At 45.3% G+C, this 26,639-nt stretch overlaps 1 protein-coding gene across 1 annotated transcript in view; it reads right to left on the bottom strand.

Annotated features, from left to right (window-relative positions):
- The window catches only part of nbas (NBAS subunit of NRZ tethering complex), a gene marked incomplete at its 5' end in the record, with an annotated part of 175,661 nt that overhangs the window by 50,632 nt on the left and 98,390 nt on the right, over nt 1-26,639 (bottom strand). The window contains 3 exons of the mRNA XM_045212901.1: nt 123-212; nt 1,553-1,755; nt 3,780-3,995. Coding sequence (XP_045068836.1) covers nt 123-212; nt 1,553-1,755; nt 3,780-3,995 — 509 coding nt within the window. The remainder of the gene's footprint in view (nt 1-122; nt 213-1,552; nt 1,756-3,779; nt 3,996-26,639) is intronic.

Genomic DNA, 26,639 nt, shown 5'->3' with positions numbered 1-26,639 from the left:
GTGTGTGTGTGTGTTATGTATGTTAGACAGAGCAGTGTGTGTGTGTGTGTGTGTGTGTTATGTATGTTAGACAGAGCAGTGTGTGTGTGTTAGACAGAGCAGTGTGTGTGTGTCTCTCTCACCCACTCAGGACATGGTTGTGCACGGCGGTGACCATCCTCTCCAACACCATGAGGGGTTCTGGGTAATCATTCACCACCTCCTTGTCTCCACTGAAAACCACAACAGACAGCATTCAGAACACACAGACAAACAGGATTCAGAACCGACAGCCAGGATTCAGAACAGACAGCATTCAGAACACAGACAAACAGGATTCAGAACCGACAGCCAGGATTCAGAACAGACAGCATTCAGAACACAGACAAACAGGATTCAGAACCGACAGCCAGGATTCAGAACAGACAGCATTCAGAACAGACAGACGGACAGGATTCAGAACAGACAGACGAACAGGATTCAGAACGACAGGATTCAGAAGACAGACAGACAGGATTCAGAACAGACAACATTCAGAACAGACAGACGGACAGGATTCAGAACAGACAGGATTCAGAAGACAAACAGACAGGATTCAGAACAGACAGAGAGGATTAAAAACAGATAGACAGACAGGATTAAGAACACAGACAGACTGACAGGATTCAGAACAGACAGATGGACAGGATTCAGAACAGACAGACAGGATTCAGAACAGATATACAGATAGGGTTCAGGACAGACAGGATTCAGAAGAGACATACAGGATTCAGAACAGACAGATACAGGATTTAAACACAGACAGTTGTTAGTTCCACTATCTGATGTTCCCAGAGAGCTCTCCTTCAGTCTCATTATGCTATTTTCTGGGCCTGCAGTATTTCCTAGCTTTGCTGCAGAGGAATTGTGTGTGTGTCACCAGAGCACATAAAAATGTGTAATTTCCCCTGACTCAACTCCACTTAGCCGCAAGGCACAGACATACACACGTTTGCAACATACAAATGATCTGTCAAAAATAAAATAGATGACGCATCATTTCTACACAGCACAATCACCATTCAAATGATCTCACCCATACACACACACACACACACACACACACACACACACACACAGCTTGTATGACAGATACAAAGTAAGAGATGCAGGTTTTCATTCTGTTACAGAGAGACATTAAATTTTTTACATTTTAGTCATTTAGCAGACGCTCTTATCCAGAGTGACTTACAGTTAGTGAGTTCATACATTTTTCATACTGACAATACAGGCCTGTGTCACACGATGACTATATATACATTAGACACTATCCTAAACACACAACAGTTCCTCATACACACATCTGACCTAACAGATAAATAGAGAGAGAGAGAGAGAGACAGAGAGAGAGACAGAGACAGAGACAGAGAGAGAGAGAGAGAGAGAGAGAGAGAGAGAGAGAGAGAGAGAGAGAGAGAGAGAGAGAGAGAGAGAGAGAGAGAGAGAGAGAGAGAGAGAGAGAGAGGCGGAAGAGAGAGAGAGAGGGAGTGGAGAGAGCGGAAGAGAGGGGAGGTAAAAGGAGGAGTGTGTATACCTGAGGGCAGAGACTACTTTCTCCACAGCCACCTGCAGAACAGTTTTGATTGACAAGTCCAGGTTGCCCACAGCGACGCCCAGCATCTCTCCGATTCGCTCCAGTGACTGTCCGTCTGTCGCCATGGTGACAGCCAGGGCCTGGACCTTGGACCGTTCAGAACGGGAGAGATCATAGGTACGACTGTAGCTCTGCAACCGCTCCTGAGAGAGAGAGAGAGTAGGGAAGAGTGAGAGAGAAAGTGAGAGAGAGAGTAGGGAAGAGTGAGAGAGAAAGTGAGAGAGAAGGGAAGAGAGAGAGAGAGAGTAGGGAAAAGTGAGAGAGAAAGTGAGAGAGTAGGGAAGAGTGAGAGCAGGAGTAGGGAAGAGAGAGAGAGAGTTGGGAAGAGTGAGAGAGAGTTGGGAAGAGTGAGTGAGTGAGTGAGTGAGTGAGTGTGTGTGTGTTCAGTCCAGTGTGTAGAGGTGACAGCTTCAGTGACAGCTGCTGCAGCGATGTGCCATAAGGCTCTCTCATTTTAAACAGAAGCACATACATAACATCAATCATTTATACAGTGGGGAAAAAAGGATTTAGTCAGCCACCAATTGTGCAAGTTCTCCCACTTAAAAAGATGAGAGAGGCCTGTAATTTTCATCATAGGTACACGTCAACTATGACAGACAAAATGAGGAAAAAAAATCCAGAAAATCACATTGTAGGTTTTTTAATGAATTTATTTGCAAATTATGGTGGAAAATAAGTATTTGGTCAATAACAAAAGTTTCTTAATACTTTGTTATATACCCTTTGTTGGCAATGACACAGGTCAAACGTTTTCTGTAAGTCTTCACAAGGTTTTCACACACTGTTGCTGGTATTTTGGCCCATTCCTCCATGCAGATCTCCTCTAGAGCAGTGATGTTTTGGGGCTGTCGCTGGGCAACACAGACTTTCAACTCCCTCCAAAGATTTTCTATGGGGTTGAGATCTGGAGACTGGCTAGGCCACTCCAGGACCTTGAAATGCTTCTTACGAAACCACTCCTTCGTTGCCTGGGCGGTGTGTTTGGGATCATTGTCATGCTGAAAGACCCAGCCACGTTTCATCTTCAATGCCCTTGCTGATGGAAGGAGGTTTTCACTCAAAATCTCACGATACATGGCCCCATTCATTCTTTCCTTTACACGGATCAGTCGTCCTGGTCCCTTTGCAGAAAAACAGCCCCAAAGCATGATGTTTCCACCCCCATGCTTCACAGTAGGTATCGTGTTCTTTGGATGCAACACAGCATTCTTTGTCCTCCAAACACGACGAGTTGAGTTTTTACCAAAAAGTTCTATTTTGGTTTCATCTGACCATATGACATTCTCCCAATCCTCTTCTGGATCATCCAAATGCACTCAAGCAAACATCAGACGGGCCTGGACATGTACTGGCTTAAGGAGGGGGACACGTCTGGCACTGCAGGATTTGAGTCCCTGGCGGCGTAGTGTGTTACTGATGGTAGGCTTTGTTACTTTGGTCCCAGCTCTCTGCAGGTCGTTCACTAGGTCCCCCCGTGTGATTCTGGGATTTTTGCTCACCGTTCTTGTGATCATTTTGACCCCACGGGGTGAGATCTTGCGTGGAGCCCCAGATCGAGGGAGATTATCAGTGGTCTTGTATGTCTTCCATTTCCTAATAATTGCTAATAATTGCTCCCACAGTTGATTTCTTCAAACCAAGCTACTTACCTATTGCAGATTCAGTCTTCCCAGCCTGGTGCAGGTCTACAATTTTGTTTCTGGTGTCCTTTGACAGCTCTTTGGTCTTGGCCATAGTGGAGTTTGGAGTGTGACTGTTTGAGGTTGTGGACAGGTGTCTTTTATACTGATAACAAGTTCAAACAGGTGCCATTAATACAGGTAACGAGTGGAGGACAGAGGAGCCTCTTAAAGCAGAAGTTACAGGTCTGTGAGAGCCAGAAATCTTGCTTGTTTGTAGGTGACCAAATACTTATTTTCCACCATAATTTGCTAATAAATTCATAAAAAAATCCTACAATGTGATTTTCTGGAAAAAAAATTCTCAATTTGTCTGTCATAGTTGACGTGTACCTATGATGAAAATTACAGGGCTCTCTCATCTTTTTAAGTGGGAGAACTTGCACAATTGGTGGCTGACTAAATACGTTTTTTCCCCACTGTATTTATCATTACAGAATCACCTTGATGACTCATTCATGTGTCATAGGAGGGGGAGGAGTTACCTGGTTGCTGTCCTTGAGTGACAGGATGAAGGAGTGGCTTAGCGTGTCCAGATGAGCCAAGGACTGCTGCAGGTGGGAGAGGGCGTGGTCAAAGCTGGAGGCGGCGCTTCTGTCTGACTCCCCGTCGTCTCCGCCCCTCTTCTTACTCCTCTCTCCGAGCTGCCGCATAGCCTTCATCCCCCTCTTCATTACCTCCACCCGCACACTCACACTCAGCTAGGACAGGAGAGAGGTTAAGCTGACTACAAGCTCTACGGAGATGTAAGAGCGCTGAAATTACGTTTTTCATCACAAAAGGGGCGGCTCCTTATAACACACTCAAGCATTGTACTACCTGAAAATTGAGACACGCCGTATCACAATCAAATCAAATCAAATTGTATTGGTCACATACACATATTTAGCAGATGTTGTTGCGGGTGTAGCGAAATGCTTGTGTTCCAAGCTCCAACAGTGCAGTATTATCTAACAATACACACAAATCTAAAATAAAATAATATAATTAAAAATATATATAAATATTAGATCGAGCAATGTCGGAGTGGCATTGACTAAAATACAGTAGAATAGAATACAGTATATACATATGAGATGAGTAAAGCAGTATATAAACATTATTAAAGTGACTTGTGTTCCATTATTAAAGTGGCCAGTGATTCCAAGTCTACGTATATAGGGCAGCAGCCTCTAAGGTGCAGGGTTGAGTAATTGGGTGGTAGCCGGCTAGTGATGGCTATTTAACAGTCTGATGGCCTTGAGATAGAAGCTGTTTTTCAGTCTCTCGGTCCCAGCTTTGATGCACCTGTACTGACCTCGCCTTCTGGATGATAGCGGGGTGAACAGGCCGTGGATCGGGTGGTTGATGTCCTTGATGATCTTTTTGGCCTTCCTGAGACATAGGGTGCTGTAGGTGTCCTGGATCTGTAAATGTTCTGTGAGGGTTTTAGGGGCCAAGCCAAATTTCTTCAGCCTCCTGAGGTTGAAGAGGTGCTGTTGCGCCTTCTTCACCACACTATCTGTGTGGTGGACCATTTCAGATCGTCAGTGATGTGTTCGGCGAGGATCTTGAAGCTTTCCACCTTCTCCACTGCGGCACCCTTTGCTGTTTCCTGAAGTCCACGATCAGCTCCTTTTTTTTGTTGACATTGAGTGAGAGGTTATTTTCCTGGCACCACACTCCCAGAGCCCTCACCTCCTCCCTGTAGGCTGTCTCGTCACTGTTGGTAATCAGGCCTACTACTGTTGTGTCGTCTGCAAACTTGATCAGTGAGTTGGAGGCGTGCTTGGCCACGCAGTCATGGGTGAACAGGGAGTACAGGAGGGGGCTGAGCACCCACCCTTGTGGGGTCCCTGTGTTCAGGATCAGCGAAATGGAGGTGTTGTTTCCTACCTTCACCACCTGGGGGCGGCCCGTCAGGAAGTCTAGGACCCATTTGCACAGGGCGGGGTTCAGACCCAGGGCCCCGGGCTTAATGATGAGCTTGGAGGGTACTATGGTGTTGAATACTGAGCTACATTTTTACATTTACATTTTAGTCATTTAGCAGACGCTCTTATCCAGAGCGACTTACAGTTAGTGAGTGCATACATTATAAAAAAAAAAATGTTCATACTGGCCCCCCGTGGGAATGAACAGCATTCCCACGGGGGAACAGCATTCTTACATAGGTATTCTTCTTGTCCAGATGGGATTGGGCAGTGTGCAGTGTAATGGCGATTGCATCGTCTGTGGATCTATTGGGGCGGTATGAAAATTGAAGTGGATCTAGGGTGACAGGTAAGGTAGAGGTGATATGATCCTTAACTAGCCTCTCAAAGCACTTCATGATGACAGAAGTGAGTGCTACAGGGCGATAGTTATTTAGTTCAGTTTCCTTCACTTTCTTGGGTACAGGAACAATGGTGGCCATCTTGAAGCATGTGGGGACAGCAGACTGGGATAGGGAGAGATTGACTATGTCCGTAAACACACCAGCCAGCTGGTCTGCGCATTCTCTGAGGACACGGTTAGGGATGCCATCTGGGCCGGCAGCCTTGCGAGGGTTAACCCGTTTAAATGTCTTACTCACGTCGGCCACAGAGAAGGAGAGCCCACCGTCCTTGGTAGTGGGCCGCGTCGGTGGCACTGTGTTATCCTCAAAGCGGGCAAAGAACTTGTTTAGCTTGTCTGGGAGCAAGACGCCGGTGTCCGCGACGTGGCTGGTTTTCCCTTCATAATCCGTGATGGTCTGTAAACCCGGACACATATGTTTCGTGTCTGAGCCGTTGAATTGCGACTCCACTTTGTCTCTGTTCTGACGTTTTGCCTGTTTGATTGCCTTGCGGAGTGAGTAGCTACACTGTTTGTATTCTGCCATGTTCCCAGTCACCTTGCCATGGTTAAATGCGGTGGTTCACGCTTCCAGTTTTGTGCGAATGCTGCCATCTATCCACGGTTTCTGGTTTGGGTAGGTTTTAATAGTCACAGTGGCTACAACATTTCCGATACACTTCTTGATGAACTCAGACACCATATCAGTGAATTCGTCGATGTTATTCTCAGATGCTACCAGGAACATATCCCAGTCCACGTGATCAAAACAATCTTGAAGCATGGATTCGGATTGGTCAGACCAGCGTTGAATAGACCTTAGCATGGGTACTTCCTGTTTGAGTTTCTGCCTATAGGAAGGGAGGAGCAAAATGGAGTCGTGATCAGATTTGCCGAAGGGAGGGTGGGGGAGGGCATTGTTGGCATTTCGAAAAGTTGAGTAGCAGTGGTCCAATGTTTTTCCAGCGCGAGTACTACAGGCAATGTGTTGGTAGAACTTCGGTAGCGTTTTCCTCAAATTTGCTTTGTTAAAATCCCCAGCTTCATTAAATGCAGCCTCAGGATATGTGGTTTCCAGTTTGCATAAAGTCCAGTGTAGTTCTTTGAGGGCCGTCGTGGTATCGGCTTGAGGGGGAATATACACGGCTGGGACTATAACCGAAGATAATTATCTTGGGAGGTAATACGGTCGGCATTTGATTGTGAGGTATTTTAGGTCGGGTGAACAAAAGGACTTGAGATTCTGTATGTTATCACAATCACACCATGAGTAGTTAATCATGAAACATACACCCCCACCTTTCTTCTTCCCGGAGAGTTCTTTATTCCTGTCTGCGTGATGTACTGAGAACCAAGCTGGCTGTATGGACGGGGAAAGTATATCCCGAGAGAGCCATGTTACAATCCCTGATGTCTCTCTGGAAGGAGATACTCGCCCTGAGCTCGTCTACACTATTATCCAGAGACTGAACAATGTACTCGGAAGCAGTGCATTGTGTGCACGCCTCCTGAGTAAGTTCACTCCGAATACCTCTTCTCCGCCGGCGGTGTTTTGGAGCAGCCTCTGGAATAAATTAAATTGCCCAGGGGGGTACGAACAAAGGATCCAATTCGGGAAAGTCGTATTCCTGGTCGTAATGCTGGTGAGTTACCGCCGTTCTGATATCCAAAAGTTATTTCCAGCTGTATTTAATAACACAAAAAAATGTCTGGGCTAATAATGTAAGAAATACCACACAAAAAAACTAAATACTGCAAAGTTGCTAAGGAGCTAGGAGCAGAGCTGCCCATGTCTGTCAGCGTCATTCCTTCTGCAGCCGTGGGGGCAGTGTTGTCGCTTGGTTCATTGATCTGATCTATAAGCTATTCATCAAAATAGCCTATTTTACATTGATAACCAAATATAATCTCAGCGACTGTTCAAACAGTAAACCAAATAACTAGTAATAACCAGGCTAGATCCTGCTGTAGCCAACTAGTTAGCCATGTGCTTTCTTCTCCGTGACCAAAACATGATGTTCTATTTTTTTCACAAGCAGCTGGGATAATCAAACTGGGATAATGTTCAGCAAGTATAAAAACATTTGCCAGGGCATATTATATTATTTCACATGGAGACAGGTGTTGGAACCAGTTCAGGGAACAGAACCGAAAACTAGAAAATAAATTATTAGAGGAACAGAATCAGAACCTGAAACTAAAGTGGTCTACACTGTTTCGCAACACAACCGTTATTTTAATAGCATGGGAACCGGTTAATAATGTTATTTTACGTTCAGGGCAACAACAAAAAAAATTACGCAAAAATCGCAACAAAGCGCCTATGCAAAGCCACTCAAATTTATTCCAGCGTCCAGATGGTCATTGTTCCAGAGCCTGCCAGCTGCAAATATTTGCCAATGTGTGTGCAGGCTACTTGCCCCTCCCCGTCCGAAGCACAGGTTACTGTAGCAAACTTACGACGTTACAAATGTGATTCAGAAATTAGTGAGAGAGATGTTTAATTAGAGAAGAATGGATAAACTTTTTCAATGCTAGTTAAGGATACTATAGTTAACACGTTTCACATTGGATTTATTAACTACAAAAAGGTCAAATGTATTTTTTATTCTAGTGCTGCTTGTTAGCTAGCTCGGGTCCAACGTTGAGCCATCAAAGACATTCAAAGTTCATCGATAGAAGCCGCTCCTCAGTAGGTATAATTCTGTAGACCTAATTTAGATGTTGTTATGACATGCACTAAGATGCCCAGCGTTTCAAGCCAAGCTTCCTCCACCCTCTCTCTTGCTCTCCCCCCACCCGCAAAATGTCAGTCGCATCTCGCGGCGCGTGTTTATCTTTCATTATGATTAAGCCATGCTGTTACGGCAAAATGCTATTTGCGCTTAACGACTTTCCTGTACAGATTAAATAGCTGACCCGCTCCACAGCAAGCTGCTCTATCCACTGATTGGTGAAGTCATTTAATGTCGAGCTAAATGCAAAAAAAAACTAAATGATTTCAGAGGAACAGAAAGAAACAATATAAATGGTTACTTTTTTGTGGGTTCGAACCTGTTAAGAACTTTTTTTTTGCTGGTCGGAACAGTGAAAAAGAACAACAACAAAAAAGAAAGGTTCTGCTCAGAACGAAACGATTGGAACATAAATGTAGTTCCAACCCCTGCATGCATGGAGTTGTGGGAAGCTAAAACTACTAGCTAGCTTGCTATGTTTTTAGCCAGGCTAAAGCCAACTACCCATGCTGCCAGCTAGTTATTAGTAGCAAGGGAAGGCGACAATTCCTTGCTTTCACAAAATAAAATGACAACAAAAACAAACATTGCTATCACCCCTTGTGAATGGGAGTGGGACCGGTGAGAATATCATGTTCCCAAAAGGTGAGGAAAAGAGAGGGAGAGAGAGATGGAGAAGAAAGGAATGTGTGTGAGAGAGAGTGTGAGAGAGAGAGAGAGAGAGAGAGAGAGAGAGAGAGAGAGAGAGAGAGAGAGAGAGAGAGAGAGAGAACGGGAGAGAGAGAGAGAGAGAGAGAGGAAGGGAGAGAGAGAGAGAGAGGAAGGGAGAGAGAGAGAGAGAGAAGGGGAGAGAGAGAGAGAGAGAGAGAGAGAGAGAGAAGGGGAGAGAGAGAGAGAGAGAGAGAGAGAGAGAGAGAGAGAGAGAGAGAAGGGGAGAGAGAGAGAGAGAGAGAGAGAGAGAGAGCGAGAGCGAGAGAGAGGGAGAAAGGAAGGGAAGATACACATTATACACTATAACTACACAAATTAAAATAGTAAAATATAGAAACACAGTTTTACATTCCTCCACAAATAAATAAGGACCCAATCAATAAATTAAATAACGGCACCAGAACATCAAGATGAAATGTATTTGGAATTTTGTTCCAACAAAAGAGAGGGGGAGAGAGAGGGAGAGAGAGATAATATTAAGAAATGCTATAGATGGAAGGAAAGTAGTGTTGAAACCTACCAAAAAACAATTAGGCAACAACAAATTCAATCCATTCTAGACAACTTCCTGGACAAAACGTTCCACTGTAATAGTGAAGGTGTAAACTTGGCAGTAGAAAACCTAAACAGTATATTTGACCTCTCAGCTTCCCTATCAAATCTAAAAATCTCTAACAGAAAACCAAAGAAAAGTAACAACAGTGATGAATGGTTTGATGAAGAATGCAAAAACCTAAGAAAGAAATTGAGAAACCTATCCAACCAAAAACATAGAGACCCAGAAAACCTGAGCCTACGCCTTCACTATGGTGAATCACTAAAACAATACAGAAATACACTACGGAAAAAGAAGGAACAGCATGTCAGCAATCAGCTCAATGTAATTGAAGAATCCATAGACTCTAACCACTTCTGGGAAAATTGGAAAACACTAAACAAACAACAACACGAAGAGCTATCTATCCAAAACGGAGATGTATGGGTAAACCACTTCTCCAATCTTTTTGGCCCTATAACAGAGAACAAACAGCAGAGACATATACATGATCAAATGCAAATCTTAGAATCAACTATTAAAGACTACCAGAACCCACTGGATTCTCCAATTACATTGAATACAGGACAAAATACAAACCCTCCAACCCAAAAAGGCCTGTGGTGTTGATGGTATCCTCAATGAAATGATAAAATATACAGACCACACATATCAATTAGCTATACTTAAACTCTTTAACATAATCCTTAGCTCTGGCATCTTCCCCAATATTTGGAACCAAGGACTGATCACCCCAATCCACAAAAGTGGAGACAAATTTGACCCCAATAACTACCGTGGGATATCCGTCAACAGCAACCTTGGGAAAATCCTCTGCATTATCATTAATAAATAACAGCAGACTAGTTCATTTGCTCAGTGAAAACAATGTACTGAGCAAATGTCAAATTGGCTTTTTACCAAATTACCGTACAACAGACCACATATTCACACCCTAATTGACAAACAAACAAACCAAAACAAAGGCAAAGTCTTCTCATGCTTTGTTGATTTCAAAAAAGCTTTTGACTCAATTTGGCATGAGGGTCTGCTATACAAATTTATGGAAAGTGGGGTTGGGGGAAAAACATACGACATTATAAAATCCATGTACACAAACAACAAGTGTGCGGTTAAAATTGGCAAAAAACACACATTTCTTTCCACAGGGCCGTGGGGTGAGACAGGGATGCAGTTTAAGCCCCACTCTCTTCAACATATATATCAACGAATTGGCGAGGGCACTAGAACAGTCCGCAGCACCCGGCCTCACGCTACTAGAATCTGAAGTCAAATGTCTACTGTTTGCTGATGATCTGGTGCTTCTGTCACCAACCAAGGAGGGCCTACAGCAGTACCTAGATCTTCTGCACAGATTCTGTCAGACCTGGGCCCTGACAGTATATCTCAGTAAGACAAAAATAATGGCGTTCCAAAAAAGGTCCAGTTGCCAGGACCACAAATACAAATTCCATCTAGACACCGTTGCCCTAGAGCACACAAAAAACTATACATACCTCGGCCTAAACATCAGCGCCACATATAACTTCCACAAAGCTGTGAACGATCTGAGAGACAAGGCAAGAAGGGCCTTCTATGCCATAAATACCAATTAGGATCTGGCTAAAAATACTTGAATAAGTTATAGAACCCATTGCCCTTTATGGTTGTGAGGTCAGGGGTCCGCTCACCAACCAAGAATTCACAAAATGGGACAAACACCAAATTGAGACTCTGCATGCAGAATTCTGCAAAAACATCCTCTGTGTACAACGTAAAACACCAAATAATGCATGCAGAGCAGAATTAGGCCAATACCCGCTAATTATCAAAATCCAGAAAAGAGCCATTCAATTCTATAACCACTTAAAAGGAAGCGATTCCCAAACCTTCCATAACAAAGCCATAACCTACAGAGAGATGAACTTGGAGAAGAGTCCCCTAAGTAAGCTGGTCCTGGGGCTCTGTTCACAAACACAAACATACCCCACAGAGCCCCAGGACAACAACAACAGCACAATTAGACCCAACCAAATCATGAGAAAACTAAAAGAGAATTACTTGATACATTGGAAAGAACAAACAAAAAAACAGAGCAAACTAGAATGCTATTTGGCCCTAAACAGAGAGTACACAGTGGCAGAATACCTGACCACTGTGACTGACCCAAATTTAAGGAAAGCTTTGACTATGTACAGACTCAGTGAGCATAGCCTTGCTATTGAGAAAGGCCGCCGTAGGCAGACCTGGCTCTCAAGAGAAGACAGGCTATGTGCGCACTGCCCACAAAATGAGGTGGAAACTGAGCTGCACTTCCTAACCTCCTGCCAAATGTATGACCATATTAGAGACACATATTTCCTTCAGATTACAGTGATCCACAAAGAATTTGAAAACAAACCTAATTTTGATAAACTCCCTTATCTACTGGGTGAAAAACCACAGTGTGCCATCACAGCAGCAAGATTTGCGACCTGTTGCCACAAGCAAGGGGCAACCAGTGAAGAACAAACACCATTGTAAATACAACCCACATGTATGTTTATTTATTTTCCCTTTTGTACTTTAACTATTTGCACATCATTACAACACTGTATATACAGTGGGGAGAACAAGTATTTGATACACTGCCGATTTTGCAGGTTTTCCTACTTACAAAGCATGTAGAGGTCTGTCATTTTTATCATAGTTACACTTAAACTGTGAGAGACGGAATCTAAAACAAAAATCCAGAAAATCACATTGTATGATTTTTAAGTAATTAATTTGCATTTTATTGCATGACATAAGTATTTGATACATCAGAAAAGCAGAACTTAATATTTGGTACAGAAACCTTTGTTTGCAATTACAGAGATCATACATTTCCTGTAGTTCTTGACCAGGTTTGCACACACTGCAGCAGGGATTTTGGCCCACTCCTCCATACAGACCTTCTCCAGATCCTTCAGGTTTCGGGGCTGTCGCTGGGCAATACGGACTTTCAGCTCCCTCCAAAGATTTTCTATTGGGTTCAGGTCTGGAGACTGGCTAGGCCACTCCAGGACCTTGAGATGCTTCTTACGGAGCCACTCCTTAGTTGCCCTGGCTGTGTGTTTCGGGTCGTTGTCATGCTGGAAGACCCAGCTTCGACCCATCTTCAATGCTCTTACTGAGGGAAGGAGGTTGTTGGCCAAGATCTCGCAACACATGGCCCCATCCATCCTCCCCTCAATACGGTGCAGTCGTCCTGTCCCCTTTGCAGAAAAACATACCCAAAGAATTATGTTTCCACCTCCATGCTTCACGGTTGGGATGGTGTTCTTGGGGTTGTACTCATCCTTCTTCTTCCTCCAAACATGGCGAGTGGAGTTTAGACCAAAAAGCTCTATTTTTGTCTCATCAGACCACATGACCTTCTCCCATTACTCCTCTGGATCATCCAGATGGTCATTGGCAAACTTCAGACGAGCCTGGACATGCGCTGGCTTGAGCAGGGGGACCTTGCCTGTGCTGCAGGATTTTAATCCATGACGGCATAGTGTGTTACAAATGGTTTTCTTTGAGACTGTGGTCCCAGCTCTCTTCAGGTCATTGACCAGGTCCTGCCGTGTAGTTCTGGGCTGATCCCTCACCTTCCTCATGATCATTGATGCCCCACGAGGTGAGATCTTGCATGGAGCCCCAGACCGAGGGTGATAGACCGTCATCTTGAACTTCTTCCATTTTCTAATAATTGCGCCAACAGTTGTTGCCTTCTCACCAAGCTGCTTGCCTATTGTCCTGTAGCCCATCCCAGCCTTGTGCAGGTCTACAATTGTATCCCTGATGTCCTTACACAGCTCTCTGGTCTTGGCCATTGTGGAGAGGTTGGAGTCTGTTTGATTGAGTGTGTGGACAGGTGTCTTTTTATACAGGTAACGAGTTCAAACAGGTGCAGTTAATACAGGTAATGAGTGGAGAACAGGAGGGCTTCTTAAAGAAAAACGAACAGGTCTGTGAGAGCCGGAATTCTTACTGGTTGGTAGGTGATCAAATACTTATGTCACGCAATAAAATGCAAATTAATTACTTAAAAATCATACAATGTGATTTTCTGGAGTTTTTTTTTTAGATTCCGTCTCTCACAGTTGAAGTGTACCTATGATAAAAATGACAGACCTCTACATGCTTTGTAAGTAAGTAGGAAAACCTGCATAATCGGCAGTGTATCAAATACTTGTTCTCCCCACTGTATACATAATATGACATTTGACATGTATTCTTTTGGAACCTTTGTAAGTGTAATGTTGAAAGAGAGAGAGAGAGCCCTATAGACCTGCTGTTGATAGTCATTAATCACTAGTGTGTCAGGGTGGGCACACCAGGGGCTTTAGAAGAGGGTGTAGGGTGAAGTTGCCCCTAGACGCTGATCTGGGATCAGTGTAGCATTTTCCAGAGTAATGGTTAAGGTTAGGATTGGAGGAGGGGAAGCTGATCCTGGCTCTGTACCTAGGGGAAACTTCACCCCAGAGCGAGGAGGAGAGGATGCTTCCATTGAAAGGCCTCAATGATCAATACCGCCCAGGAAAATACACTCCTCCCCATTTATGTCCTAAAAAAATAAAAATAAAAACTGGGAGGAAGTGGTTAACCCCGACCTCCCACCACTCGCACGGCCTGCTGGGAATGGATCGAACCATGGAGGGGGGTGAAAGGTTAGTATTTAGATCAAGAGAGAGACAGCTGTTACCACTGGTATATGGGTAAGGGAGAGGAAGGGACAGGGAGAACAGAGGGATGGAAAGGGAGAAGGGACAGGGAGGACAGAGGGATGGAAAGGGAGAAGGGACAGGGAGGACAGAGGATGGAAAGGGAGAAGGGACAGGGAGGACAGAGGGATGGAAAGGGAGAAGGGACAGGGAGGACAGAGGGATGGAAAGGAGAAGGGACAGGGAGGACAGAGGATGGAAAGGGAGAAGGGACAGGGAGGACAGAGGGATGGAAAGGGAGAAGGGACAGGGAGGACAGAGGATGGAAAGGGAGAAGGGACAGGGAGGACAGAGGATGGAAAGGGAGAAGGGACAGGGAGGACAGAGGGATGGAAAGGGAGAAGGGACAGGGAGGACAGAGGATGGAAAGGGAGAAGGGACAGGGAGGACAGAGGATGGAAAGGGAGAAGGGACAGGGAGGACAGAGGGATGGAAAGGGAGAAGGGACAGGGAGGACAGAGGGATGGAAAGGGAGAAGGGACAGGGAGGACAGAGGATGGAAAGGGAGAAGGGACAGGGAGGACAGAGGGATGGAAAGGGAGAAGGGACAGGGAGGACAGAGGGATGGAAAGGGAGAAGGGACAGGGAGGACAGAGGATGGAAAGGGAGAAGGGACAGGGAGGACAGAGGGATGGAAAGGGAGAAGGGACAGGGAGGACAGAGGATGGAAAGGGAGAATGGACAGGGAGGACAGAGGGATGGAAAGGGAGAAGGGACAGGGAGGACAGAGGATGGAAAGGGAGAAGGGACAGGGAGGACAGAGGGATGGAAAGGGAGAAGGGACAGGGAGGACAGAGGGATGGAAAGGGAGAAGGGACAGGGAGGACAGAGGGATGGAAAGGGAGAAGGGACAGGGAGGACAGAGGATGGAAAGGGAGAAGGGACAGGGAGGACAGAGGATGGAAAGGGAGAAGGGACAGGGAGGACAGAGGATGGAAAGGGAGAAGGGACAGGGAGGACAGAGGATGGAAAGGGAGAAGGGACAGGGAGGACAGAGGGATGGAAAGGGAGAAGGGACAGGGAGGACAGAGGATGGAAAGGAGAAGGGACAGGAGGACAGAGGATGGAAAGGGAGAAGGGACAGGGAGGACAGAGGATGGAAAGGAGAAGGGACAGGGAGGACAGAGGATGGAAAGGGAGAAGGGACAGGGAGGACAGAGGGATGGAAAGGGAGAAGGGACAGGGAGGACAGAGGGATGGAAAGGGGAGAAGGGACAGGGAGGACAGAGGGATGGAAAGGGAGAAGGGACAGGGAGGACAGAGGATGGAAAGGGAGAAGGGACAGGGAGGACAGAGGATGGAAAGGAGAAGGGACAGGGAGGAGAGGATGGAAAGGGAGAAGGGACAGGGAGGACAGAGGGATGGAAAGGGAGAAGGGACAGGGAGGACAGAGGGATGGAAAGGGAGAAGGGACAGGGAGGACAGAGGATGGAAAGGGAGAAGGGACAGGGAGGACAGAGGGATGGAAAGGGAGAAGGGACAGGGAGGACAGAGGGATGGAAAGGGAGAAGGGACAGGGAGGACAGAGGGATGGAAAGGGAGAAGGGACAGGGAGGACAGAGGGATGGAAAGGGAGAAGGGACAGGGAGGACAGAGGGATGGAAAGGGAGAAGGGACAGGGAGGACAGAGGATGGAAAGGGAGAAGGGACAGGAGGACAGAGGGATGGAAAGGGAGAAGGGACAGGGAGGACAGAGGATGGAAAGGGAGAAGGGACAGGGAGGACAGAGGGATGGAAAGGGAGAAGGGACAGGGAGGACAGAGGATGGAAAGGGAGAAGGGACAGGGAGGACAGAGGGATGGAAAGGGAGAAGGGACAGGGAGGACAGAGGGATGGAAAGGGAGAAGGGACAGGGAGGACAGAGGATGGAAAGGGAGAAGGGACAGGGAGGACAGAGGATGGAAAGGGAGAAGGGACAGGGAGAACAGAGGATGGAAAGGGAGAAGGGACAGGGAGGACAGAGGATGGAGGGAGAGAAGAGAGGAGGTATAGAGGGAGGGTGTTGATTAGAGCTAATGTGTGGGTTTAAAGCTCAGTGGGTGAAAGGTGACTGCTGGGAGATGGAGTTTAACGGCTCTGAAGTAAAAGGGGGATCAATCAACTCACCAGGAGAGAAGAGAAGAGAGAAAGAGAGCAAGCAGGGGAGAGAGGGGGTTGGAGAGAAGAGCGAGCGAGCGAGAGCGAGAGCGAGAGAGCGAGAGAGCGAGCAGAGAGAGAGAGAGAGAGAGAGAGAGAGAGAGAGAGAGAGAGAGAGAGAGAGAGAGAGAGAGAGAAAGCAGGGGAGCGAGGGGGTTGGAGAGAAGAGTGTGACATTTTGACAGTGCGAAAAGGCAGCCATGGCTGTTGCCAGACCTTTCTGTATCAGTGTAAATACACAGACATTTAGTTGTAAAGGCCTTTAGAGTGGAACTGTGGCTGACTGCCTGGTACTCTATTCCCTGTGTAGTGCACCACCATTGACGGGGACACACAGGGACCAGGCCAGCTATAGGGACCAGGCCAGCTATAGGGACCAGGCCAGCTATTTGACATTTTGCAGGGACCAGGCCAGCTATAGGGACCAGGCCAGCTATAGGGACCAGGCCAGCTATAGGGACCAGGCCAGCTATAGGGACCAGGCCAGCTATTTGACATTTTGCAGGGACCAGGCCAGCTATAGGGACCAGGCCAGCTATAGGGACCAGGCCAGCTATTTGACATTTTGCAGGGACCAGGCCAGCTATAGGGACCAGGCCAGCTATAGGGACCAGGCCAGCTATAGGGACCAGGCCAGCTATTTGACATTTTGCAGGGACCAGGCCAGCTATAGGGACCAGGCTAGCTATAGGGACCAGGCCAGCTATAGGGACCAGGCCAGCTATAGGGACCAGGCCAGCTATAGGGACCAGGCCAGCTATAGGGACCAGGCCAGCTATAGGGACCAGGCCAGCTATTTGACATTTTGCAGGATGAAATCTCGAGATGCACCACCTCGTTTTCAAGAGTGTCCAAATAAAACTAAACAAATGATACAATAATATGGCAACTGTCTAATAGTAACAATAATATGGCAACTGTCTAATAGTAACAATAATATGGCAACTGTCTAATAGTAACAATAATATGGCAACTGTCTAATAGTAACAATAATATGGCAACTGTCTAATAGTAACAATAATATGGCAACTGTCTAATAGTAACAATAATATGGCAACTGTCTAATAGTAACAATAATATGGCAACTGTCTAATAGTAACAATAATATGGCAACTGTCTAATAGTAACAATAATATGGCAACTGTCTAATAGTAACAATAATATGGCAACTGTCTAATAGTAACAATAATATGGCAACTGTCTAATAGTAACAATAATATGGCAACTGTCTAATAGTAACAATAATATGGCAACTGTCTAATAGTAACAATAATATGGCAACTGTCTAATAGTAACAATAATATGGCAACTGTCTAATAGTAACAATAATATGGCAACTGTCTAATAGTAACAATAATATGGCAACTGTCTAATAGTAACAATAATATGGCAACTGTCTAATAATAACAATAATATGGCAACTGTCTAATAGTAACAATAATATGGCAACTGTCTAATAGTAACAATAATATGGCAACTGTCTAATAGTAACAATAATATGGCAACTGTCTAATAGTAACAATAATATGGCAACTGTCTAATAATAACAATAATATGGCAACTGTCTAATAGTAACAATAATATGGCAACTGTCTAATAGTAACAATAATATGGCAACTGTCTAATAGTAACAATAATATGGCAACTGTCTAATAGTAACAATAATATGGCAACTGTCTAATAGTAACAATAATATGGCAACTGTCTAATAGTAACAATAATATGGCAACTGTCTAATAGTAACAATAATATGGCAACTGTCTAATAATAACAATAATATGGCAACTGTCTAATAGTAACAATAATATGGCAACTGTCTAATAGTAACAATAATATGGCAACTGTCTAATAATAACAATAATATGGCAACTGTCTAATAATAACAATAATATGGCAACTGTCTAATAATAACAATAATATGGCAACTGTCTAATAGTAACAATAATATGGCAACTGTCTAATAGTAACAATAATATGGCAACTGTCTAATAGTAACAATAATATGGCAACTGTCTAATAGTAACAATAATATGGCAACTGTCTAATAGTAACAATAATATGGCAACTGTCTAATAATAACAATAATATGGCAACTGTCTAATAGTAACAATAATATGGCAACTGTCTAATAGTAACAATAATATGGCAACTGTCTAATAATAACAATAATATGGCAACTGTCTAATAATAACAATAATATGGCAACTGTCTAATAGTAACAATAATATGGCAACTGTCTAATAGTAACAATAATATGGCAACTGTCTAATAGTAACAATAATATGGCAACTGTCTAATAGTAACAATAATATGGCAACTGTCTAATAGTAACAATAATATGGCAACTGTCTAATAGTAACAATAATATGGCAACTGTCTAATAGTAACAATAATATGGCAACTGTCTAATAGTAACAATAATATGGCAACTGTCTAATAGTAACAATAATATGGCAACTGTCTAATAGTAACAATAATATGGCAACTGTCTAATAGTAACAATAATATGGCAACTGTCTAATAGTAACAATAATATGGCAACTGTCTAATAGTAACAATAATATGGCAACTGTCTAATAGTAACAATAATATGGCAACTGTCTAATAATAAACTAAACACATGATACTTAGTAACAATAATATGGCAACTGTCTAATAATAATAACAATGAAATAATTAAAAAACTAAAACTTACATTAAAAGCATAAAAAGGTTTTGTACAACTACTAATAGGCCTACAACTAATATAACAACTACTAATAGGCCTACAACTAATATAACAACTACTAATAGGCCTACAACTAATATAACAACTACTAATAGGCCTACAACTAATATAACAACTACTAATAGGCCTACAACTAATATAACAACTACTAATAGGCCTACAACTAATATAACAACTGCTACAACTACAACTAATAAAACTACAACTACAACTAATAAAACTACAACTACAACTAATAAAACTACAACTACAACCAATATAACAACTGCTACAACTACAACTAATATAACTACTGCTACAACTACAACTAATAAAACTACAAATACAACTAATAAAACGACTAATACAACTAATAAAAACTATTGCTACAACTATGAATACAACTAATAAAAACTACTGCTACAACTAGTAATACACCTAATACAAATAAGTACCTATAATATATACATCCATAATTACAAATATCTTCACATGGTGATGTTTCTATTAGATAAAAACACAAACAGTTTGTTCTTAACATTAGGAAAAGGGCTTTCTTAAATTCACTGTGACATTTTAATGCCCTGATTTCTATAGGTACATTATGCCAGTCAGTTGGGCCTTTGTATCTGAAAGATCTTACTCCAACCTCATGATGTACCCTTGGAATTTGTCATTGCTGCTGTTGTTGAAAGGAGTAGCGTAAAGTTAAGTGTTCCTTAACATACAGCACCAGTCAAAAGTTTGGACACACCTACTCATTCAAGGGTTTTTCTTTATTTTTACTATTTTCTACATTGTAGAAAAATAGTGAAGACATCAAAACTGTGAATACACAGTGTTGCTATTCAACCATGTCTCTGAAATTGTTAATATGTGAGGCTTATGAGTTTCTCCCCATGCTCTGAGCATGTCTGTTTTGGGTAGCAGGCTACGGTCGTTTCCACGGATACGCCTTCAGTCTCTGTTATTCTATCTGAGTAAATAATAGCAATACAAATAATACAACTAAATGAATGCATCAGGAGGTGTCTTATCTGATTAAGTTTAGATGCTGCAGGGTTTGCAGGCCTCCGTGCCGTCTCAGCATAGCTCTCTGGCTGAGCTCCTGGGATTCTCTCAGCTCACTGTTCTGGAGCTCTGTTGAGGTTCTGTTGGATGGGACCTGTGGGTGCTCTCCTGGATGTCACTGTAGAATAACTGTCTCTCTGGGTAGATGGCTGGGGGTTTACCCTGGATGTCACAGGAAACCATATATCCTGAGGCTGCATTTATTGTAGATGGGGATTTTAACAAAGCAAATTTGAGAAAAAGGCGACCTAAATTCTATCAGCATATTGACTGTAGCACTCGCGCTGGAAAAACACTGGACCATTGTTACACTAATTTCCGCTATGCATACAATGCCCTCCCCCGCCCTCCCTTCGGCAAATCTGACCACGACTCCATTTTGCAACTCCCTTCCTATAGGCAGAAACTCAAACAGGAAGTACCCGTGCTTAGGACTATTCAACGCTGGTCTGACCAATCGGAATCCACACTTCAAGGTTCCACGTGGATTGGGATGTTCCGGGTAGCCTCAGAGTAATACGCTGATTCGGTGTGTGGGTTTAAAAAGGAAGTGTATAGGAGATGTCGTACCCACTGTGACTATTAAAACCTACCCTAACCAAAAAACAGTGGATAGATGGCATCATTCGTGAAAAACTGAAAGCACGAACCACCGCATTTAACCATCACAAGGTGACGGGGAATATGGCAGAATACAAACAGAGTGGTCGTTCCCTCCGCAAGGCTATCAAACAGGCAAAACGTCAGTACAGAGACAAAGTGGAGTCGCAATTCAACGGCTCAGACACGAAACGTATGTGTCCGGGTTTACAGACAATCACAGACTACAATGGGAAAACCAGCCCCGTCGCGGACACCGACGTCTAGCTTCCAGACAAGCTAAACACCTTCTTCGCCTGCTTTGAGGATAACACAGTGCCACCGACGCGGCCCGCTCCCAAGGACTGTGGGCTCTCCTTCTCTGTGGCCGACGTGAGTAAGACATTTAAACGGGTTAACCTCGCAAGGCTGCCGGCCCAGATGGCATCCCTAACCGTGTCCTCAGAGCATGCACAGACCAGCTGGCTGGTGTGTTTACGGACATAGTCAATTTCTCCCTATCCCAGTCTGCTGTCCCCACATGCTTCAAGATGGCAACCATTGTTCCTGTACCCAAGAATGCAAAGGTAACTGAACTAAATGACTATCGCCCCGTAGCACTCACTTCTGTCATCATGAAGTGCTTTGAGAGGCTAGTCAAGGATCATATCACCTCCACCTTACCTGTCACCCTAGACCCACTTCAATTTGCATACTGCCCCAATAGGTCCACAGACAATGCAATCGCCATCACACTGCACACTGCCCTATCCCATCTGGACAAGAAGAATACCTATGTAAGAATGCTGTTCATTGACTACAGCTCAGCATTCAACTCCATAGTACCCTCCAAGCTCATCATCAAGCTTGAGGCCCTGGGTCTCAACCACGCCTCCAACTCAATCATCAAGTTTGCAGACGACACAACAGTAGTAGGCTTGATTACCAACAATGACGAGACCGCCTACAGCAGTCCTTCTCAAATAGTGGGGCGCGCCCCCCTGGGGGGGCTCGGAGCGATGCCAGGGGGGGCGCGTGTGACCCCGGGGAACATGCTTTTTTTTGCCGCAGGGAGTAGGTTTTTTTGCACCGAACAAGAGCACAGAGCACAGAGCAGGAGATATGAAGTGCAGGTAACAAACCCTTAAGAGACACCATGGAAACATATCTAACAGGGATGAAAAGAAAGGCGGAGAGAGACGGAGATAATGAGACAAACGTACGTCTCCCGAAAGCGAAGACGAGGAAATATGACGAAGCGTATGTGGCGCTTGGCTTCACTGTGACTACGGTGGGAGACGAGGAAAGACCGGTGTGTTTACTGTGTCTAAAAACGTTGGCAGCGGACAGCACGAAGCCAAATAAATGAAGACGTCACTTAAAGACATTACAGCCCAATCACGCTGATAAAGCCGCTTGAGTTTTTTCAGCGAAAACGTGCCGAATATTGGCAACAATCGTCCCGCTTTGTGAATGCTACTTCAGTAAACCAGCGAGCACTGTTAGCATCATATAAGGTGGCGTACCAAATGGCTCAGTGCAGAAAACCCCACTCCATAGCAGAGGAGCTGATACTGCCTGCAGCATTAGACATGGTCTCTGTCATGCTGGATGACGCAAGTGCTGCAAAAATCAAAACTATCCCTCTGTCCAATGACACTGTCGCCTGACGTATAAATGACATTGCTAACGATCTTAAAGATCAGCTGGTAGATAAACTCAAAAGACAAACGTTTTGCCTTACAGTTCGATGAAGCAACTGACAGCAACAAAGACTGTTTGTTTATCGCTTATGTACGTTTTGACATGACAAACTCCCCGTGTGAGGATCTACTTTTTTTGTAAATATGTCAGAGACAGAGCCACAGCTGAAGAGCTATTCAAAATGCTGGACTGCTTCCTGACTGAGAATGGGCTAAAGTGGGAGAACTGCATTGGTGTTTGCAGTGATGATGCACAGACCATGGCAGGGATGAGAAAATGTCTTCGGGCACTCATCAAGAAGGCCTCACCTAATGCTGAGTGGACACACTGTGTTATACACAGAGAAGCACTGGCATCAAGGCACCTTTCCTCTGAATTAAGTGAGGTTATGACTGACATTGTAGGTGTAGTCAATTTTATAAAGACCAGACCACTAAAAACAAGAGTCTTCTCTGCTATCTGTGAGGAAGAGGGGAGCTGAACATCAAGCTGTGCTGTTTCACAGTGAAGCAAGGTGGCTGTCACGAGGAAAAGTCTTGTCCCGAGTTTCTGAGCTCAGAGAGCAGATAAGAATGTTTTGGGAGCAGGAGCACAAGTATGACCTCGCAGAAAAATTTAGTGATGAGAACTTCCTGGCAAAACTGGCCTACCTGAGTGACATATTTGGAAAGCTAAATGAACTAAATCTACAGCTTCAAGGGAAAGATAAACACCTCCCTCAGGTCACAGACAAGATCAGCTCTTTCACTCGAAAGCTTGCAATGTGGGGCAGGCGACTTGATGAAGGAAATACTGATTCATTCGAGAACCTGCATGAATTTGTTGACACTACTGACTATGATGCCACCTCAGTGATTCCATATATTAAGGAGCATATTTCATCACTGATGGGATTCTTTAAAAAGTACTTCCCTGAAAACAGTTCCCAATATGACTGGGTGAGAGATCCTTTCAATGCACCAGCTCCAACTGGTTTCAGCTCTGCAGAGGAGGACCAGTTCATTGATATGACGTCTGACTATAATTGACAGAAAATAATTGAGAAGCACTGGCCTACAGGGAGGAGGTGAGGGCTCTGGGAGTGTGGTGCCAGGAAAATAACCTCTCACAACATCAACAAAACAAAGGAGATGATCGTGGACTTCAGGAAACAGCAGAGGGTGCACCCCCCTATCCACATTGACGGGACCACAGTGGAGAAGGTGGAAAGTTTTAAGTTACTCGGCTTACATATCACTGACAAACTGAAATGGTCCACCCACACAGACAGTGTGGTGAAGAAGGCACAACAGCGTCTCTTCAACCTCAGGAGACTGAAGAAATTTGGCTTGGCACCTAAAACCCTCACACACCTTTACAGATGCACAATTGAGAGCATCCTGTCGGGCTGTATCACCGCCTGGTACGGCAACTGCACCGCCCGCAACCGCAGGGCTCTCCAGAGGGTGGTGCGGTCTGCCGAACGCATCACTGGGGGCCCACTGCCTGCCCTCCAGGACACCTACAGCACCCGATGTCACAGGAAGGCCAAAAAGATCATCAAGGACATCAACCACCCGAGCCACTGCCTGTTCACCCCGCTATCATCCAGAAGGCGAGGTCAGTACAGGTGCATCAAAGCTGGGACCGAGAGACTGGCCACTTTAATAAATGGAATGCTAGTCAATTTAATAACGCCACTTTAATAATGTTTACATATCTTGCATTACCCGTCTCATATGTATATTTTGTATTCTATACTATCTATTGCATCTTAGCCTATGCTGCTCTGATAATGACATTGCTCATCCATATATTTATATATTCTTATTCCATTCCATTCCTTAGATTTGTGCATATTAGGTTTTTGTTGTGGAACTATTAGATATTACTTGTTAGATATTAATGCACTGTCGGAACTAGAAGCACACGCATTTCACTGCACTCACAATAATATCTGCTAACCATGTGTATGTGACCAATGCATTTGATTTTGATTTGATTTAGAATAACAGTCTTTCTGGGTAGATGGCTGAGGTTTACCCTGGATGTCACTGTAGCATAACTGTCTCTCTGGGTAGAGGGCTGGCGTTTGTTCATCCTTTTCTCAGGCTGCTTGAGTTGTCGAGGGGTATGGGTGTTGTGTTGCCTTGGCTTAGAGTCCCTTTGACGTGGTCGTGTGACCTTATGTCCAAATCTGTCCCCTTCTGAACCTTTGCAAAGGCTCTCATCTGTTCTCTGTTGATGTGGACATAGAGTTGATCATGATGAATGTCCTTCTGATGTGCACATTCTGAATCAGAGCTCAGTTACAAGACACTTCAGCATTTATCCTGTGGATGGCTCTCTGATGTATATCTGTTCTGGGCAGAAGAGTGGAGATGCTGATCATGGCTCTGGGGTAGATCTGTGTGGTTGTTACGGCCACCTGGTTCAGAGCGTTGGCTACATCCACCCTGCCTGTGCTGAGATCATTCCTCCCTGCGTGGAGGATGATGTGGGTCGGTGCTCTCAGCCTCTGCTCTGCCAGGAATCCAAGGGCAGACTGCGTAGTTGGGCACCAGATCTTCCTCACTCTTCTCCTTGGGAACAGCTGTCTTCCATCAAGGTATTTTCTGTTGGAGTCACACAGGATGACCATCTGGTCTGTGGGTCTGGTCTGGTTGTAGGTCTGTGGGTCTGGTCTGGTCTGGTTGTAGGTCTGTGGATCTGGTCTGTGGGTCAGGTCTGGTCTGGTCTGGTTGCATGTCTGTGGGTCTGGTCTGGTCTGGTTGTAGGTCTGTGGGTCTGGTCTGGTTGCAGGTCTGGTCTGGTCTGGTTGCATGTCTGTGGGTCTGGTCTGGTCTGGTTGTAGGTCTGTGGGTCTGGTCTGGTTGCAGGTCTGTGGGTCTGGTCTGGTCTGGTTGTAGGTCTGTGGGTCTGGTCTGGTCTGGTTGCAGGTCTGTGGGTCTGGTTGTAGGTCTGGTCTGTGGGTCTGGTCTGTGGGTCTGGTCTGGTCTGGTCTGGTCTGGTTGTAGGTCTGTGGGTCTGGTCTGGTCTGGTCTGTGGGTCTGGTCTGGTTGCAGGTCTGTGGGTCTGGTCTGGTTGCAGGTCTGTGGGTCTGGTCTGGTATTTTCATTGAAGATGGTGTAGTCTCTCTTTTGTTCAGCCAGGCTGTCTTTCAGAGCATTAACTCTGGGGGAGTGGCGGGAATGAGGAGGTGGGGAGGGGTACCCTGTTGATGTTTCTGATATTGACAAATCTTCACGGGTAGCCTTCACCTCTGGCTCTTCCTGTTTAAAGCGCTCTGTGGCTGTTTTTGGTGTTGGGAACCTCCATGGGAACTCCTCCAGGCTGCTCCCAGGACCCTGCCCACTGTTGGGAACCTCCCTTGGAACTCCTCCAGGCTGCTCCCAGGACCCTGCCCACTGTTGGGAACCTCCCTTTGGAACTCCTCCAGGCTGCTCCCAGGACCCTGCCCACTGTTGGGAACCTCCCTTTGGAACTCCTCCAGGCTTCTCCCAGGACCCTGCCCACTGTTGGGAACCTCCCTTTGGAACTCCTCCAGGCTGCTCCCAGGACCCTGCCCACTGTTGGGAACCTCCCTTGGAACTCCTCCAGGCTGCTCCCAGGACCCTGCCCACTGTTGGGAACCTCCCTTTGGAACTCCTCCAGGCTGCTCCCAGGACCCTGCCCACTGTTGGGAACCTCCCTTTGGAACTCCTCCAGGCTGCTCCCAGGACCCTGCCCACTGTTGGGAACCTCCCTTTGGAACTCCTCCAGGCTGCTCCCAGGACCCTGCCCACTGTTGGGAACCTCCCTTGGATCTCCTCCAGGCTGCTCCCAGGACCCTGCCCACTGTTGGGAACCTCCTTAGGAACTCCTCCAGGCTGCTCCCAGGACCCTGCCCACTGTTGGGAACCTCCCTTGGATAATAATAATAATAATATGCCATTTAGCAGACGCTTTTATCCAAAGCGACTTACAGTCATGCGTGCATAAATTTTTTGTGTATGGGTGGTCCCGGGGATCGAACCCACTACCTTGGCGTTACAAGCGCCGTGCTCTACCAGCTGAGCTACAGAGGACCACTCGATCTGCTCCAGGCTGCTCCCAGGACCCTGCCCACTGTTGGGAACCTCCCTTGGATCTCCTCCAGGCTGCTCCCAGGACCCTGCCCACTG

The sequence above is a fragment of the Coregonus clupeaformis genome, unplaced genomic scaffold (assembly GCF_020615455.1).
Source record: "Coregonus clupeaformis isolate EN_2021a unplaced genomic scaffold, ASM2061545v1 scaf0062, whole genome shotgun sequence".
Lineage (NCBI taxonomy): Eukaryota > Metazoa > Chordata > Actinopteri > Salmoniformes > Salmonidae > Coregonus > Coregonus clupeaformis.
The sequence above is the reverse complement of the archived record's forward strand: the minus strand, read 5'-3'. Positions and strand labels throughout refer to the sequence as shown.